General features: G+C 54.4%; 1 protein-coding gene across 4 annotated transcripts in view; it reads right to left on the reverse strand.

Annotated features, from left to right (window-relative positions):
* Positions 1–15,393, reverse strand: part of SHROOM4 (shroom family member 4) — a 39,731-nt gene that overhangs the window by 11,759 nt on the left and 12,579 nt on the right. Inside the window, exons 2-4 of one of the 4 annotated variants that reach the window (XM_077922503.1) lie at positions 10,931–11,082; positions 6,327–6,461; positions 476–2,582 (exon numbers count right to left, since the gene is read on the reverse strand). In XM_077922503.1, coding sequence (XP_077778629.1) covers positions 476–2,582; positions 6,327–6,461; positions 10,931–11,082 — 2,394 coding nt within the window. Of the gene's footprint in view, positions 1–475; positions 2,583–6,326; positions 6,462–8,763; positions 8,880–10,723; positions 10,826–10,930; positions 11,083–15,393 lie in introns of those variants that run through there. The other 3 variants (XM_077922506.1, XM_077922505.1, XM_077922504.1) reach the window with 3 other exon arrangements.

The raw sequence follows: 15,393 nt of genomic DNA on the forward strand, positions 1-15,393 counted from the left end.
GCCTTGGAGGGAAACCACCTAGAGACCCATGTCCAGTTCTGGGTGCCACAATTTAAGGATATTGACTAGCTGGAGAATGTGCAGAGAAGGGCAGCCAAGATGGTCAAGGGTCTGGAAACCAAGCCTGATGAGGAGCCTTTGAAGGAGCTGGGGATGTTTAGCTTGGAAAAGAGGAGGTATCTATATCTTATCTTCTCCTGCTCGAGGAGAGGGCACTAGCCTATGGCTTTAAGTTACAAGAAAGGAGATTGCAACTAAACTCCAGGAAGAACTTTCTGCCAGAAAGAGCCCTTTCATAGTGGAACAGATTCCCTTGGGAGATCTTTAAGGAGAGATTGGAAGGCCATCTGCTATGGATGCCTGAGTGGAGATTCCTGCCTTCCCAAGGGTTGGACTAGATTACCCTCAGAGACCCTTCCAAATCATTCTGCAATCAGTCCTGCAACAGACCCCTCCCACACCCACACCCTCTTACCGCTAGAAAGGTCTTCCTCGCATGCCACGGTCCCCCCTCCTCCAAGAACTTGGGCTGGGCTGGGCAGCAGCAGCAGCCGCGGCAGCGGTTCCAGGCGTGTGAGTGGCAGTGGTGGGCCCAGTGGCCAGATGCTGCCGGCATGTTCCTGTGATGAGCTGCGGGGCACCGATCCCCATAGCAGCAAGCACAGCCTTCCCGGGCAGCACGTGAGCAGGGAAGGGGGCGCCAGTGATCACAGTCTTCCTCACACTGGGCCAATGGCTTGCAAAAGGCAGGCACCTCTGGAAGGAAGTCTTGGTAGGTGTGGGGTGGCGGGGGCTGCAGGAGCCTGTAGGGCTGGTCCACAGAGTGGCGGCGCTGGTCCCTGCGCTCAGAGCTGGCTGGCTGGAAGGAGTCCTGGTCCACCATCCTGGGGAGGGGTACCCCCGCTGGCCTGTTGTTCTGGCAGCTGAAGCCCCCAGAGGACAGTGGCTTGCTTGTCTCCTCAAAGAACTTCCTCCGGTCAGCAAAAGGCAGGATGCCAGAGTCCTCAGGGGGCGGCAAGGGGCTCCCAGAATCAGCCACCTGCTGGCTCTGATGGTGGGGCTGCAGCTTGCGCTCTGGTGACCACCTCCAGCGGCCCCCTTGACTTCCTCCAGGTGGAGGAGCTCCCTGGGGCTTCCTGGGGCTGGGGAAACCACTGTCTGCTGCAAAGACACTCAGCTCAGAGCCCCAGCGCCTGGGAAGTAGCGCTCTATGCTGGGTCAAGCCAGGAGGCCGGCCCTTGGGCATGGGAGGCGGAGGAGAGTGGGGCAGGGAAGGAGGGACAGGGGGGCTGCCGGGGGGCTCCCCTGCCTCCTGGTTGGACTCCCCCTCCTCCAACAGTGGAGTGGAGCCCTTCGCCTTTTGCAGCTGTGCTTTGCGCCACTGGATCTCGTTCCGCAAGTTGGTGGCAAAGCGGTCGCTGCGCCGGCGCATATGGGCTGAGCGGTGCTGAGACAAGCCCCCCTTCCTGGTGCCCAAGATGCTCCCTTCCTCCTCCTGCCCCACCTCCATGCTGGGTGCCTCCTTCAGTCCTGTGCTGGCATCTCCAGTGGGCTGCAGATGCGGGGAGGATGCCAGTTCGACAGAGGCACTCCTGGGTCGCTCTGGCCCCATGTGGCAGCAGCTGCTTTCAGAACGGGGGCTTTGCGTCTTTCTGGGGGAGCCCTGACTCTGCTGGGCACCTGGGTTGCTCCTTTGCTCCCCGTGCAGCGGAGACACAGTCCAGTGAGAGCCCTCCTGGGGGCAGGAGACGTGCAGAGCCTGCAGCTGAGCCGCCAGCAGGTGTTCTGGGGCACTGTGACGATGGCTCAGTGCTCCAGCCCAGCAGGCCTTCCAGTGGGGCTGGCAGGCACCCTCGGGGCTGCCTGGCTTGGTCACAGAGGGGTCCTGGCTGCCTGTGTGAGGCTTGCCCAAGGGATGTTCCCCACTGCTCTGCTCACCCGGAAGGGAGTTGGTACTCTGGGCTTCCTTCTCCATGGGGGTGGGCTGGTCAGCATGAGAACTCAGCAAGTAGTAGTGCTCTGTGGGCGACTCCTTGCCCAGCTCGGGGTCCCTGCCTCGTACAGAAAGGAGCGTGTCCGAGGTCCAGCGGGCCTTGAGATGAGGGGAGTCCTTCCGACGGCCTTCTGTGTTGGTTGGGGGCAGGTTACAGGCTCGCAGGCTGTCCTGCCTCACTGGCGGCCGGGGAGGGGTGGACACAACAGCTCTGGTAGAGCTGGGGAAGTGACTGTCCTGAAGGCAGGGGGCTGCCCTGGCACTGGGGGCAGGCCGGCTGGGCGAGGTGTGCAGGCTCACCGCTGCCACAGCTTCGCCACTGGTCTGCAGGTAACGGGGGTCTGGTGGGAGGCCTTCGGGGACACCGCCGTCCTCGGGCCGCAGGGCAGAGTCGGAGGCGTTGGAGCTGGCCGAGAAGGAGCTGTAGGCAGAGTCCCGCTTGTTCTGGTACATGGTCTGGTCAATGGGAGAGAGGCTGCCCTCGTAGTATGTCTGGCCACCCTGGTCCAAGCTTTCCATGCTCCCAAGGGAGCTGCTCTTGTCTGTGCTGCAGTGGCGAGTGAGGGGGTTCCAGGGCAAGGGAAGATCACTGCGGGGAGAGGGGGGGGGATCCCTCATTAGGAGGTTGTAGACAAAAGTGCCTGTTGCCAGTAACCTTTCTTATTCATTTCTAAGATTATTTGCATACTGCTTCATTTATTTAATTATTAAATTTATTCACTTGAAGATCACAGGGTGGTTCACAACATAAAATCACAAAATGGGAACACAAAATACATAACAAAAAACCACAACTGAAACCCTCTATTGAAATGAATCTAGAAAATTGGTTTACTCCAAAAGCACGTAGATCTGGTGTGTGACCACCCTCTCAAGAACCTTGCCCCAGAAGGGGAGACTGGAAAGTAGCCAGTAGTTAGTTTTTTTCAACTCCAGGGAGGGTTTCTTGGCTGAGTGTTTTCACCACTGCCTCCTTGAAGCGGGCAGGGACCACCTCCTCCTCTCGCAAGACGGTATTAACCACTTCCCTGGCCCAGCCAGCTGTCCCTCCCCTGCTAGTTTCTGTCAGCCAGGAGGAGCAAGGGTCCAGAGCGCAAGTGAGTGCCCTGACTGATCCTAGCACCTTCTCCATGTCTTTGAGCCTTACTAACGGAAACTCATCCAACACAACAGGACTAGACTGTGCTCTGGACACCCCTCGAGATTCATCTGCTGTTAACAGTGGTGTCAAGATCCTGGCAGATGTAAGCCGTTTTATCCAATGCTTTGCAACCAAATCACAATGAATTACTATTGGATCCATCACCTCCTTTGTGTCAGACTGTAAGAGGCCCCATACTACCCAGAAAAGCTCTGCCAGACACCATAATGAGGATGCAATGGAAGCAGAAGAGTATGCCTTCTTTGCTGCCTTCACTGCCAGTAGGTAGGCTTTGTGATGAGCCCTCACCAGTGTTCAACTGCAGTCTACTAGAGTTTTCCTCCACTCATGTTCCAGCCGTCACCCAGGGAGGAGACAAACTGAGAAGGTGCTCAGGGGTGATTGTGTCAATGGGCCAAAAGTCATCCAGATGTTCCACAAGTCAGCCAGGGCTTTGATAGGAACATCAGTCATATCAGCCAGAAAGTCCCCCAGAGCTGCCTAATAAGTAAAGAAGGTAAAGGATCCCTGGATGGTTAAGTCCAGTCAAAGGCAACTATGGGGTTGCAGCACTCATCTCACTTTCAGGCCAAAGAAGCTGGTGTTTCGAGGAAGACAGCTTTCCGGGTCATGTCGCAAACATGACTAAACTGCTTCTGGCACAATGGGACACCATGACGGAGACCAGAGCGCATGGAAATGCTGTTTGCCTTCCCGCTGCAGCGCTACCTATTTATCTACTTGCACTTTGACGTGCTTTTGAACTGCTAGGTTGGCAGGAGCAGGGACCGAGCAACAGGAGCTCACCCCGTCGTGGGGATTCGAACCGTCAACCTTCTGATTGGCAAGCCCCAGAGGCTCAGTGGTTTAGACCACAGTGCCACCCACTCTCTCACCAGAGCTGTCTGGAAATATATTGGATCCATCAGCTTCCAAGGGCAGAGGGGGGAAGGTGCTGAAAGCCTAGATTTCAAAAAGGAAGTGATCTAACTATGACATGGGATGGATGTCAATGACACCCACTTTCAGATCACCCTCTTCCTGCCCAATGACATGTTGGGGCAGCCCCATGGTCGTCATGGCAACTATGAAGTCCCAAGTGACCGCAGGGCCAACTGTTTTGGTATGGATGTTGAAGTCCCCCAACACCGGCAGTCTAGGAGTCCTCAATACCATGCCTGAGCATGGGTGTGGTTTTTTGGCAAAATGTCTTGGGCAGGCCGTGACAGCACGTCAGAAAATTCAGAAACGACAAAACCCAGCCCTCTTCCCCACTCCAGGCTGGAGGGCGTTGGCAGCCCTGCCCCCTTCACTCAGACAAGAGGCCTGCAACTCATTACCTCCTCCCTGCTAGCAGCCAGGACGGCTCCCAAGCCGCCTCCCTTCCTGAAGGGAGATGAGCTCAAACCAAACAAGCATCTGAGGCATTGGGGGGGGGGTGGAAGAAATGCCAGGCTGGAGAGCTTCTGCACGAAGCCACTGCCATGTCCCACGGCCGAGCAAGGATGATTGTGCCACAGGGCCCAGGATAGGTCTGGGAAGAAGCCAGTCAGCCAGCAGCAACTCCAGAGCCCAACCCATGAGCAGGCGGTGGGTGGGTGTGGAGGTGGCAGCAGGGTAGTGCAACTAGTAAGGAGCAGTCAAACTCACACCCTCCTCCTCCTCCTGCTCTCTGTTCCCAGACAAGGACCAGCCCCCGCCTATTTGAGGATGATGGGAATCAGTTTTCCAGATGTTTCTGGACTACAAGTCATGGAATCATGGAATTGTAGAGTTGGAATGGACTCCTGAGGGTCATCCAATCCACCCCCCTGCAAAGCAAGAATCTCAGCTCAAGCATCCATGACAGGTGGCCATAGGGACCATCGCCCTTGACCACTGGCCATCCTGGCTGAGGCTACCAGGAGTTGGTGGCCAACAACTTTACAGTGGTGCCCCGCAAGACGAACGCCTCGCAAGACGGAAAACCCGCTAGACGAAAGGGTTTTCCGTCGCGGAGGCGCTTCGCAAAACGAATTTCCCTATGGGCTTCCTTCGCAAGACGAAAGCCCATAGGGAAATCTCCGGGACAGCGGGGAAGCGCAGCGCCTCTTCCCCACTGTCCTCAGACCTCCTCCCGCCGCCAGGCTCCGGAAGGCTGCTCCGAAGCCTGGCGGGGGGGCAGAGATGTTTTTTAAAAACCCCGGGACAGCGGGGGACTTCTCCGCTGTCCGGGGCGATTTTAAAATGCTGCCGGGCGGCAGCGCTGACGCCCGGCAGCATTTAAAAAAACCCGGGACAGCGGGTTTAAAATCGCCCCGGGCGGCGCGTTTCTCCGCTGTCCCCGACGGCTTTTGAAGGCAGGCGGGGGGGAGCAAAGAGTTTCGCCCCCCGCCCGCCTTCAGAAGAGGTCTCTTTGCTCCCCCCCGCCTGCCTTCAAAAGCCGTCGGGGACAGCGGAGAAACGTGCTGCGTTTCTCCGCTCTCCTGGGAAGGCAGGCAGGGGAGAGCAAAGCCTTTTGTCCCCCCTGCCTGCCTTCCCAGGGGCTTTTAAATCGTCCCGGGACAGCGGAGAAGTCCTCCGCTGTCCCGGGGTTTTTTAAAATGCTGGGGGTGGGAAGAAAAGCCCTTGTCCCCCCCCCCAGCCTTCAGAAGAGGTCGGGGGACAGACTGTCCCCGGACCTGGTCTGAAGTCGGTTTCCCTAGGAATGCATTAATTGATTTTCAATGCATTCCTATGGGAAAGCGTGCATCGCAAGACGAAAAACTCGCAAGAAGAAAAAACGTGCGGAACGAATTAATTTCGTCTTGCGAGGCACCACTGTATCCTGAAAACTGCCCTGTGATCTTTGGACAAAGGATAGTGCGTCACATTCCAACCCTTCAATATTATAATTCCATGGTCAGAGAAAGAGCCCCGGGTGGCCCCACCGCCCCCTGCTGCCATGGGGAGAGAGGTGCTGCCAAACCAGACAGATGCCCAAGCCCATCCTGTGGAATGCCCTCCCATGTCTTTTATGAGACATCTGAAGACAGCCCTGTATAGGGAAGCTTTTTTAAGATCTAATGTTTTACTATGTTTTTATACATGCTGGAAGCCATCCGGTGTGGCTGAGACAACCCAATCAGATGGGTGGGGTACAAATAAATTATTATTATTATTATTATTATTATTATTATTATTATTATTATTATTAGTCAGGCAGCCACTCACCTGGGGTCGCAGCCTGAGTGCCAGGAGAGGTTGAAGGCATCGGCCGGGAAGTGCATGGTGGTGTCAGCCTCAGTCCGGACTTCGGAGAGCTTGGCCAGGTGCCATGAGTGGGGCCTGATGAGAGGCACAACCCTCCTGTGGAGCAGATCGAAGGGGGAGGAAATGAGCCAGAGAAAACAGCAGGCACACCTCCCCTCCTCCACCGCAGGAGAAGCTCCTACTGTGAAGCCTCCTTAAGGGCCATCAGAAGGCCGGGCAGGCTACACACACACAGCATGAAGAACCAGCTACATGAATGGGACAACTGGCCGGCCAGTAGTACATGTGAAAAGGATCTAGGGGTCTTGGTGGATCACAAGCTGAACATGAGTGAAGCTTAACATGACTGATGCAGCAGCAATGAAAGCTAAGGCTCTTCCAGGCTGCATCTCCAGAAGTTGAGTGTCCAGGTCAAAGGAAGTCCTAGTCTCAATCTATTCTGCCTTGGTCAGACCCCACCTAGAGTCCAGTGTCCAGTTTTGGGCTCCACCACTTAAGAAGGATATGGACAAGCTGGAAGGTGTACAGAGGACAATGGCCAAGAAGATCAAGGGTCTGGAAACTAAGCCTTATAAGGAGCGCTTGAAGGAGCTGGGTATGTTTAGCCTGGAAATGAGGAGACTGGGAGGAAATATGAGAGGAGATATTGCAAGGGCTTGTTTTCTTCTGCTCTGGAGGACAGGACCCGATCCCATGGATTTAGGAAGACCTTTCTGACAGCAAGAGTTGTTTGGCAGTGGAACAGACTCCCACGAGGCGGGGGGCTCACCTTCCTTGGAGGTTTTTAAGCAGAGGCTACATGGCCATGTGTCACGGATGCTTGGCTGGAGATTCCTGGGGTCCCTTCTGACTCTACAATTCTAGGATTCTAAGATACTCTTCTTTCTCTTTCTCTCTCTCTCTCTCTCTCTCTCTCTCTCTCCATCTTTCCCTCATCCACTCAAACACCCCTGTATCTTCTCCCCCATACCCAAAGCCATCTCAAGGCACAGCCCCCCCCCACTGCCAACCCACATGCAGCTTTGCAGAATTTATACAAAATGTGCTGTGAGGCGGGTCTGGAGGTTGGCCAGAATTAAGCAAGATCTCGTTCTGGCAGGCAGCATGGGGGAGGGGGAGGGGGATGCCATGCAGAGATGGGGAGCTGGGAGCCTTTCTAGCTGCCACCCCCATGTAGCCCCCTGCAGAGCTATAGGTTAGGGATGGAGAGATTCCTATAACTTTGGAAGGGCTGCTTCTCAAGAGTATAATGGGTGTGGGAGGGAGAGGATGGTTCAGAAAGATGCCTAAGCGATGTTTCCTGTCTGTTGGAAGAGCCAATTTAATCAAAGAATTGTTGAGCTCGAAGGGACCCAAGGGCCATCTAGTCTAACCCCCTGCAATGCAGGAATCTCAGCTAAAGCATCCCGGACAGATGTCATTCCAAGCTCTGCTTAAAAACCTCCAAGGAAGGAGAGCCCCCCCCCCCACCTTCCATCCCACTCTCAAACAGCTCTTGCTGTCAGAAAGTTCCTCCTGATGTTTAGTTGGAATCTCCTTTCTTCTAAAGTGATGTAGCTCCTTTAAAAAACCCAAAAGACACAGCGGGAAGGTTGGGGAAGGAAGGAGTCATTCAGAGGGAGGAAGTCTTCCATGCTTTTGCCCTTGTCTTATACAGCTGCAGCAGCCCCCCCCCCCCCCTTTTCACACATCCGACCTGGGAAGAGCTGCAGTTTGCAGCACACAAACCCTCAAGATCTCATTTTGGGGACAGGGTGGTGGTGACTCACCCTTGTTCAGCCACCAGAAAATGCCAGGATGGGAGCTTTCCCAAATGGAACATAGGTAGCCCCCATAGGCAGAGCCAGGGCTTGCCCAAGACATTTTGGCACCAGAGGCGAATAGAAAAATTGTATCCCCACACCAGGGAAGATCCGCGTCAGGAACAAGGTGGGAGGAAAAAAGATCAGGTGGGAGAAACAGGAACAAGGTGGGAGGAACAAGGTGGGAGAAAAAAAGATCAGGACCCCCCCGTGGACCCTGCCGCCTGAGCCCATGGCCTCAGCTGCCTTCATGGGAGGGCCAGGCCCTTCTCCCCCCATCCAGCTCAGCACCACCCAGACTGACCGGCAGCAATGGCTCTCCAGGGTTTCAGGTAGGAGCCTCTCCCAGCGCTACCTGCAGATGCTGTGGGGAGTTGCCAGCTGAGCTGGCTCGCCAGTGGGAGCCTGCAGACCCCAGAGAAAGCAGCACAGCAGGCCTGGCAGCGAGGGTGTCTTCTCCCATGCCAGTTAGGGTAGGAGACAGTGAAGAGAGGATTCGTCCCACCCCCTCTCCTCCAGACAAGGAACTCCCCAGGCACACCAGAAGGAGGTGGCAAATGGGATGGCCCCATGCACCCCAGGCACAGAACACTCACCTGTTCGTGGGCAGTGGGGAGACCTGTGCGAGTGTCTGGCAGGACAAAGGAGCGCCCCAGGACTCCAGCCCACACGCTGCTGGGAGCTGTGGGGAATAAGCAGCTGAGGGGCCGGGACATGCAAGCCATCCCTACTCAAGAGGGAGGGGCTTCTTACTGGGCAGGCGTTTCCTGCCGCCGCCCCCCTCCTGCACTCCCCAAGCCAGACGCCATTCCCATCCCCTTCCAGCCAGGAAGTGGTGAGGAAGTGATGTCCAGGGAGATAAGGGAGCACGTGGAGCAGGCAGTGGTCATGTTGGAGGCCCCAAATGATGCAAAGGAACAGCAAAGGGGCTTCCTGGCTCTGTGGAGCAACGGGAATCTAGGAAAAAGGTCAGCTTGGGGAAGAAAACATCTGTCCGCCCATCAGGCAGGCAGGCCCAACTTTGAGGCAAGGTGAGGTGGCCACCTCAGGTGGCAAGATAGCAAGGACAGAAGATGTGGATCTTTCTTCCCTCCTTGTTCCTGAGCTAGTTCTTCACCCACCCCTTATTCCCTGGTGGGGAGGAGGGGATCCTTTTGTCTTAGAGGTGAGGAGCTCTCCTGCCCCCCCCCACTGTGCCCCACAAGATGAGACAGTCCACTCTAGCCTGGCTGCAGGGGGAATCCGACTCCTCTGGCTGAAACAGCTGCAGGCCTCCTTGTCCTGCCTTGCCTCCACTCACCCCATGCAGGAAGCAGTAGTGACAGAGGGCAGGAAAAGTGAGGTCATCGGCCTCGGGAGGAAGATCTACCGCTCTGTTCTGCCTTGGTCAGACCACACCGGGAGTCCTGTGTCCAGTTCCAGTGGCCACAATTTGAAAAGGATATTGGCAGCCAGCCAAAAAGGTTAATGCTCTTCTAGGCTGCATCAACAGAAGTCAAGTGTCCAGATCATAAGACCACTCTATTTTCCCTTGGTCAGAGCATACCTGGGGTCCTGTGTCCAGTTTTGGCACACTAATACTGTGTCAAGGTCTGACACCAGAGTTTAAAAAGGATATTGGCAGGTGTGCGGAGGAGGGCCACCAAGATTATGAATTTCTAAAGAGCTGTCACATGGAAGATGGAGTAAGCATGCTTTCTGCGTTAAATAGGTTTTCACAGAGAAAAACATGTGCCTCTGAAACTAGTTAAGAGAGAGGGAAGATGGGGAAAAGGAAGATCTATATCAGGAACAATAGGGGAAAGAAAGATCAACATTGGGATTTGCTGTTCCAGTGGATCCTGCCGCCTGAGGCAGTTGCATCACCTTGCCTCATGGGTGGGCCGGCCTGGCTGGCCCCATAAAAGAAATCCAAGGGTTTAATGATTCCTTAAATCATTATGTAAAAATATTACAACTCCTAAAAAAATTGTTGGTGTTTGATGGGGGATGGAGGGAATGAAATCTAGGCTGCTTTGGACCAGTCCTATGGAACTCCAGTTGCAGAAGCAGGTGTGAGAGAGGGGTGTGTGATTTTAAGGGCACATCCACACTTATTTTCATAGTCAAAGAAATGTTTTTATTGGCACAGGTCCACATTTTCCTAGTTCATGCTGAGCTCTTTTTTCTTTTTCTGCCCCTCCACTGTCCCCAAAAAAACCTGCTCTTTAAAGCAGAATTGCAATTTGGATTTTGTGCTGATTGCATTTGCTCTGATTCAGCCACAAACAGCTGAGTTTTCAGGGGGAAAGCACTGTAGCAGAAAACCTCCAAGAACTCGGACAGGGAGCTTTAAAGCACAGTCCTGTGCCTAGAAACGCTGCACAGAAGTCTGGATGAGCCCTAAGAAACAAGGCGCCCTGTCATCCACCCTGTTGTTTGTCTGTCGCTAGGCTGGCTGCAAATAAGAGGTGCAGGTCCTAATTCCTGCCACTGGAGGGCAGCAGCAAGTTGGTCAAAGGAGCCCCACATCTGACAAGGAAGCACCAAATCGGATAAGGATCCCTGTCAACTAACCTCTTCGGGTGTGCGTTTCTCAAGCCCCTCTAAGGAGCACCATCAGCACCTGCAGGTCTTCTAATGGAATCACGGTTAGAAGGGACCCCCGAGGATCATCTAGTCCAACTCCCTGCAAGGCAGGAATCTCTACTCAACTTTAACAAGGGAGGAAGAGGAGAAGGGCAACAGAATGTGAGGCCAAAGGGAGACCCACGAAGCTCTCACCTCCGGAGGATCATCTTGAGGGTGCGGTAGGAGCCCTTGATGAGGATGAGGGCCTCCTGCCGAGAACCATACAAGGGCGTCCCGTTGATGTTCACCAGCTCGTCCCCAGGACACATATTCTGCGACAAGGATGCCTTCCCGCCATCCTCTACCTGTGAAGAGACATGGCCGTAAGCATCAGTGCAGGCAGGCAGAGGCTGATTCAAAGCTGCAAGCCCAACTGGGATACAGACTCCCAGACACTTGTCTCAGGGGCTACCCAGAACGGTTCGCAGTGCAAGAAATAAGTCATAAAACCCTAGACTTGGAAGGGATTGTGAGGGAAAGGAATCTCAACACAATCCTCCCTGGCAGATGCCATTCAAGCTCTGCTTAAAAACCTCCGGTTAAGGAGTGTCCACTACCTCCTGAAGGAGTCCATTCCACTGTCAAACAGCTCTTGCCATCAGAACATTCTTACCAATGTTTGGTTGGAATCTTCTTTCTTTTGCTTGAAGCCATTGTTTCAAGTCCTACCCTCCAGAGCAGGAGAAAACAAGCTAGTTCCATCTTCCATGTGACAACCCTTGAGATATTTGAAGATGGCTATCATATCTCCTCTCAATCTCCTCTTTCAGGCTAAACATACACAACTGTTCCTTATAAGGCTTGGTTTCCTGACCCTTGATCATTTTGGTTGCCCTTCTCTGCACACCTTCCAGCTTGTCAATATCCTTCTTAACTTGTGTTGCCCAGAATTGGACACACAGTATGCCAGGTGTGGTCTGGCCAAGGCAGAATAGAATGGTACTGCAACTTCCCTTGATCTGGACACAAGAATAGCATTAGCTTCTGTTGCTGCTGCATCACACTTTTGACTCACGTTAAGCATTTGGTCCACAAAGACCCCCTAGATCCTTTTCATGTGTACTACTGGCAAGCCTGGTGTCCCCCATCTTATATTTGTACAACTGCTTATTTCTGCCTAATTATTCCCACTTGGGAGCTGATTCAAATGTGCAAGCCTGCCAGGAGCGAGCCAGCAGTAAATGACACTGTGCAAGTTGGAATTAACTCTTTACTAGCAAAAACAAGATCTGCACAGGGATGCCAGGCCTAATGAGCACAGCGACTCATCTCTAACAGGTCTTACCTCCATGAAGCAGTTGCTGAGACTGAAGGTTCCCGCCTCCCCAAAGCTGCCTAAGTCCCCTCCTTTCCAGGGTTTCCCCCAAGCAATCTGAGACTGTGTCTGTGCCTGTGTGAAGCTGACTTCTCCACCCTCTTCATGCCTTTCCTGGTTCTGGGAGACCAGGGGGAGGGGAGCTTGTCACAGCAGGAGGAGAAAACACTTGTGACTCTTCACCAGTCTGACTCACCTCTTCTTCTTGGCCTCTCCCCTCCCTCCCTCCCTCCCTCCTGCTTCAGCTTCTGGACTTGTCTCTGCTACAGACACTCCCTACTCTCTAAGCCCCCTCTTCAGCTTCCAACACCTCCTCCTCCCAGGTTTCTCCCTCTGACCGCTCATTTTCATCCCACCACCGATCCCCTGGCTCTGAGCCTCCCTCCCTTGGGGGTTCCCCAGCTGGTTCCCTGCACCGTTCCTCTTCGTCCAACCAGTCCATGATAAAGCCTAGCTGGGATCCAGCCTCCTGGGCACTTGCCACAGGGGCTGGTCAGGCAATTCACACACACCAAACTGGGCCAGCTTCCCCAAAGGGCTCACTGTGCGAGGAATAAGTCCTTCCCTTTAGCCCAAGCACTTGTGTGAAGAGCCACACAAACCTCAGAAATGAGGCTGGGGCAAATTCCAGCTGCAAAATTGTTTGACCAGGCAGAGTTAGAAGAGAGAGAACGCTCCCCCCAATGTTCTAACACTTCCTTTAAACAGTAATTTGAGGACAGGTTTTGGGGATTCGAAGTAGCAAGGCAACCAGGGCCGGCCCACCCATGAGGCCATGTGACACAACTGCCTTGGGTGGCAAGATCCACAGACGCAGTGGGTCCCAATGTCGATTTATAGTTCCCTTTGTTCCTGATGCAGATCTTCGCTCACCCCTCTTCCCTGGCGCAGAGGAGAGGGCACCATTTTGGGGTTTGCCTCAAGTGGTAAAATCATTGGGCTGGCCCTGAGAGCAACAACAAGCAACAAGTCACAATCCTTGCAGCTGTCTGCTCAGCCCTTTCTCCAAACAGTGCAGACAGCAGCATCTACACCCACACAGATGGCAGCAGGGCCCCAAGCCCTTCCATTTGGGGCAAAGCATTCATACAGTGTTGCCCCTCTTTGCTAAGTTCCCCACAGCCACAGGGTCCCCTTCATTCCTAAAAGCAGGCCCCCACCAAGAAGCCCTGCAGCAGTCCCATCTTACAGCCAGGGAGAGCAACACACCCATTGACCCCCATGAGCATCACCCCACCATTGGCACTTCAGAAACTGAAAAACGAAGTGCTCACCTGGACATTGCCCTCTTCCCTCCACTTGCCTCCCTGCTTCCACTCACCCTCAAAGCCCCAGCAAGGGAGCAGGATACTAACGGGTGTGAAAGAGGCGTCCTGGGGAAGGCTGGCCGGCTGCAGAACTAAGAGAGACCCCCATAGCCAGCCTGTCCTCCTGCCATGGTGCGCACTCTCACCTCCTCTGGACCAAAGACCCCCAAGCCAGGCAGCTCTGCCCAGGAGAAGCTCCAGGGCCAAGCTGGGACAGAGGGGCTGGGCTGGGCTGCCCTTCCCTGCCAGAGTCACATGAGCCCAAGAGCAACTGCAGGGAGCTCCCCCAGCTGTTTCCCTGGATGAGACAAGGGCCCTTTGTGCTGCTCAAATGCCAGCAGGACGGTCCAGAACCCACAGAGCCCTTGCACAGCGGCCGGCGAAGGGCTCTGTCCATGCCAAGGCTGTGCCTGGCAGCCTGCACCAGGGATAACGATGGAGGGAGTGGGTGGCAGGCTGCAGGCATGCGTAAGTGGCGAGGGGGGGCTGGGATGCCATCACACCCTCCACCAAACAAAGCACAGAGCCCACTGCACTTTGTTCTAGCGGTTCAGCTGCCAATGTGCAGGTTTGGGCAGGTGGCCTTGTCCATTGCAGGGATGGAGGCACTTTGAGGAAAGAAGAGCCAAGCTCCTCTTAGGAGTGTCCACCTGTGGGGAGGAGAGGGGCTGCCCTGTGCTTCCAGGCTGTGGTCTCCCTCCAGCAATAAGGCGAACATGATGGCTGTTGAAAGCAGTAAATGCCTCAGAATTGCTGGGAATCACAAGTGGGGAGAGGTCTGCGGTGGAGCTCAGGACCTCCTCATGGCATTCCCAGAGGAGGCACCTGGTTAGCCACCATGAGAACAGGATGCCGGTTGACAGAAGCGGGCCTTTGAGCCTGATCCAGCTACACAGATGAGCCTTTGGGCCTGATCCGGCTACAGGGCTGCTCCTCTCAAGCCCTGTTCTCTGTAGAGAGGGCCACTACCCAAGGCAAGCGCTTCTCTTTCTCCTTGCACAGTGCAGTGGGCAAGGCATGGGGGAGAAGCCACCGCCCTTTCTCTGCTGGCCTTCTTCTGGGCCCGCTGGGCTCCCTCAGGGATCTGGCAGAAGTGAGAGTCCCAAGGTGAGGTGGCTGCCTCAGGTGGCAGGATCCAGAAACAAACACAAGATGGAGAGTTTGTTGCAAATCGGTATGTATGTGAGGTCCCTTTTTGAGAACCCCAAACCTCAGGAGCTAGAAATGGCAGGACAGCCCCACCTAAGTTTCTAAGCAAATCAGGAAAGGATGCCAGCACAGGATGTTAATACTTAACCACTAAGGCACAGAATGGATCGACTCCCTAAGCCAGAGCTACCACTCCCATCACCTTTGACCGCTGACCACACTGGATGGGTCTGATGGAAGATGGAGCCCCACAAAAGCTCCCCACCACTGCCTTAAGGGAAGGCATACCTTGTCCATGAACAGCTCAGAGGATGCAGCAAAAAAGCTAATGCTATTCTAGGCTGCACCAACAGAAGTGACAACCATTTAGATATCTGAATATTGCTCTCATATCTCTCCTCTTCTCCAGCCAAACATCCCAACCGCCCTCCTCATAAGGTTTGGTTGGTTTCCAGACCCTTGAACAGCTTGGTCACCTTCCTCTGCGCACACTCCAGCTTGTGAATATCTCTCTTAAATTGTGGCGCCCAGAACTGGACACAGTATTCCAGGTGGGGTCTGACCAAGGCAGAATAGAGTGGTACTATTGCTTCCCTTGATCGGGACACTAGACTTCTGTTGATGCAGCAGCCTAGAAGAGCATTTGCCTTTTTAGCTGCTGCATCAAAAGGTAATGCTGTTCTTGGTTGCATCAAGTCTTCCTGAAGGAGCTCACAGGAGTTTTCTATTTCCACCTACCACCAGGCAAACCAGGAGACTTCAGGTCAGGCCTGGAGGTCTCAGAACCCTAGGCCCCTGGAAGCTGTTCTACCCATCTGAACGCATTCAAATTCAGAAGATCTGGA

This window comes from Podarcis muralis, chromosome Z (assembly GCF_964188315.1).
Source record: "Podarcis muralis chromosome Z, rPodMur119.hap1.1, whole genome shotgun sequence".
NCBI classification, from domain to species: domain Eukaryota; kingdom Metazoa; phylum Chordata; class Lepidosauria; order Squamata; family Lacertidae; genus Podarcis; species Podarcis muralis.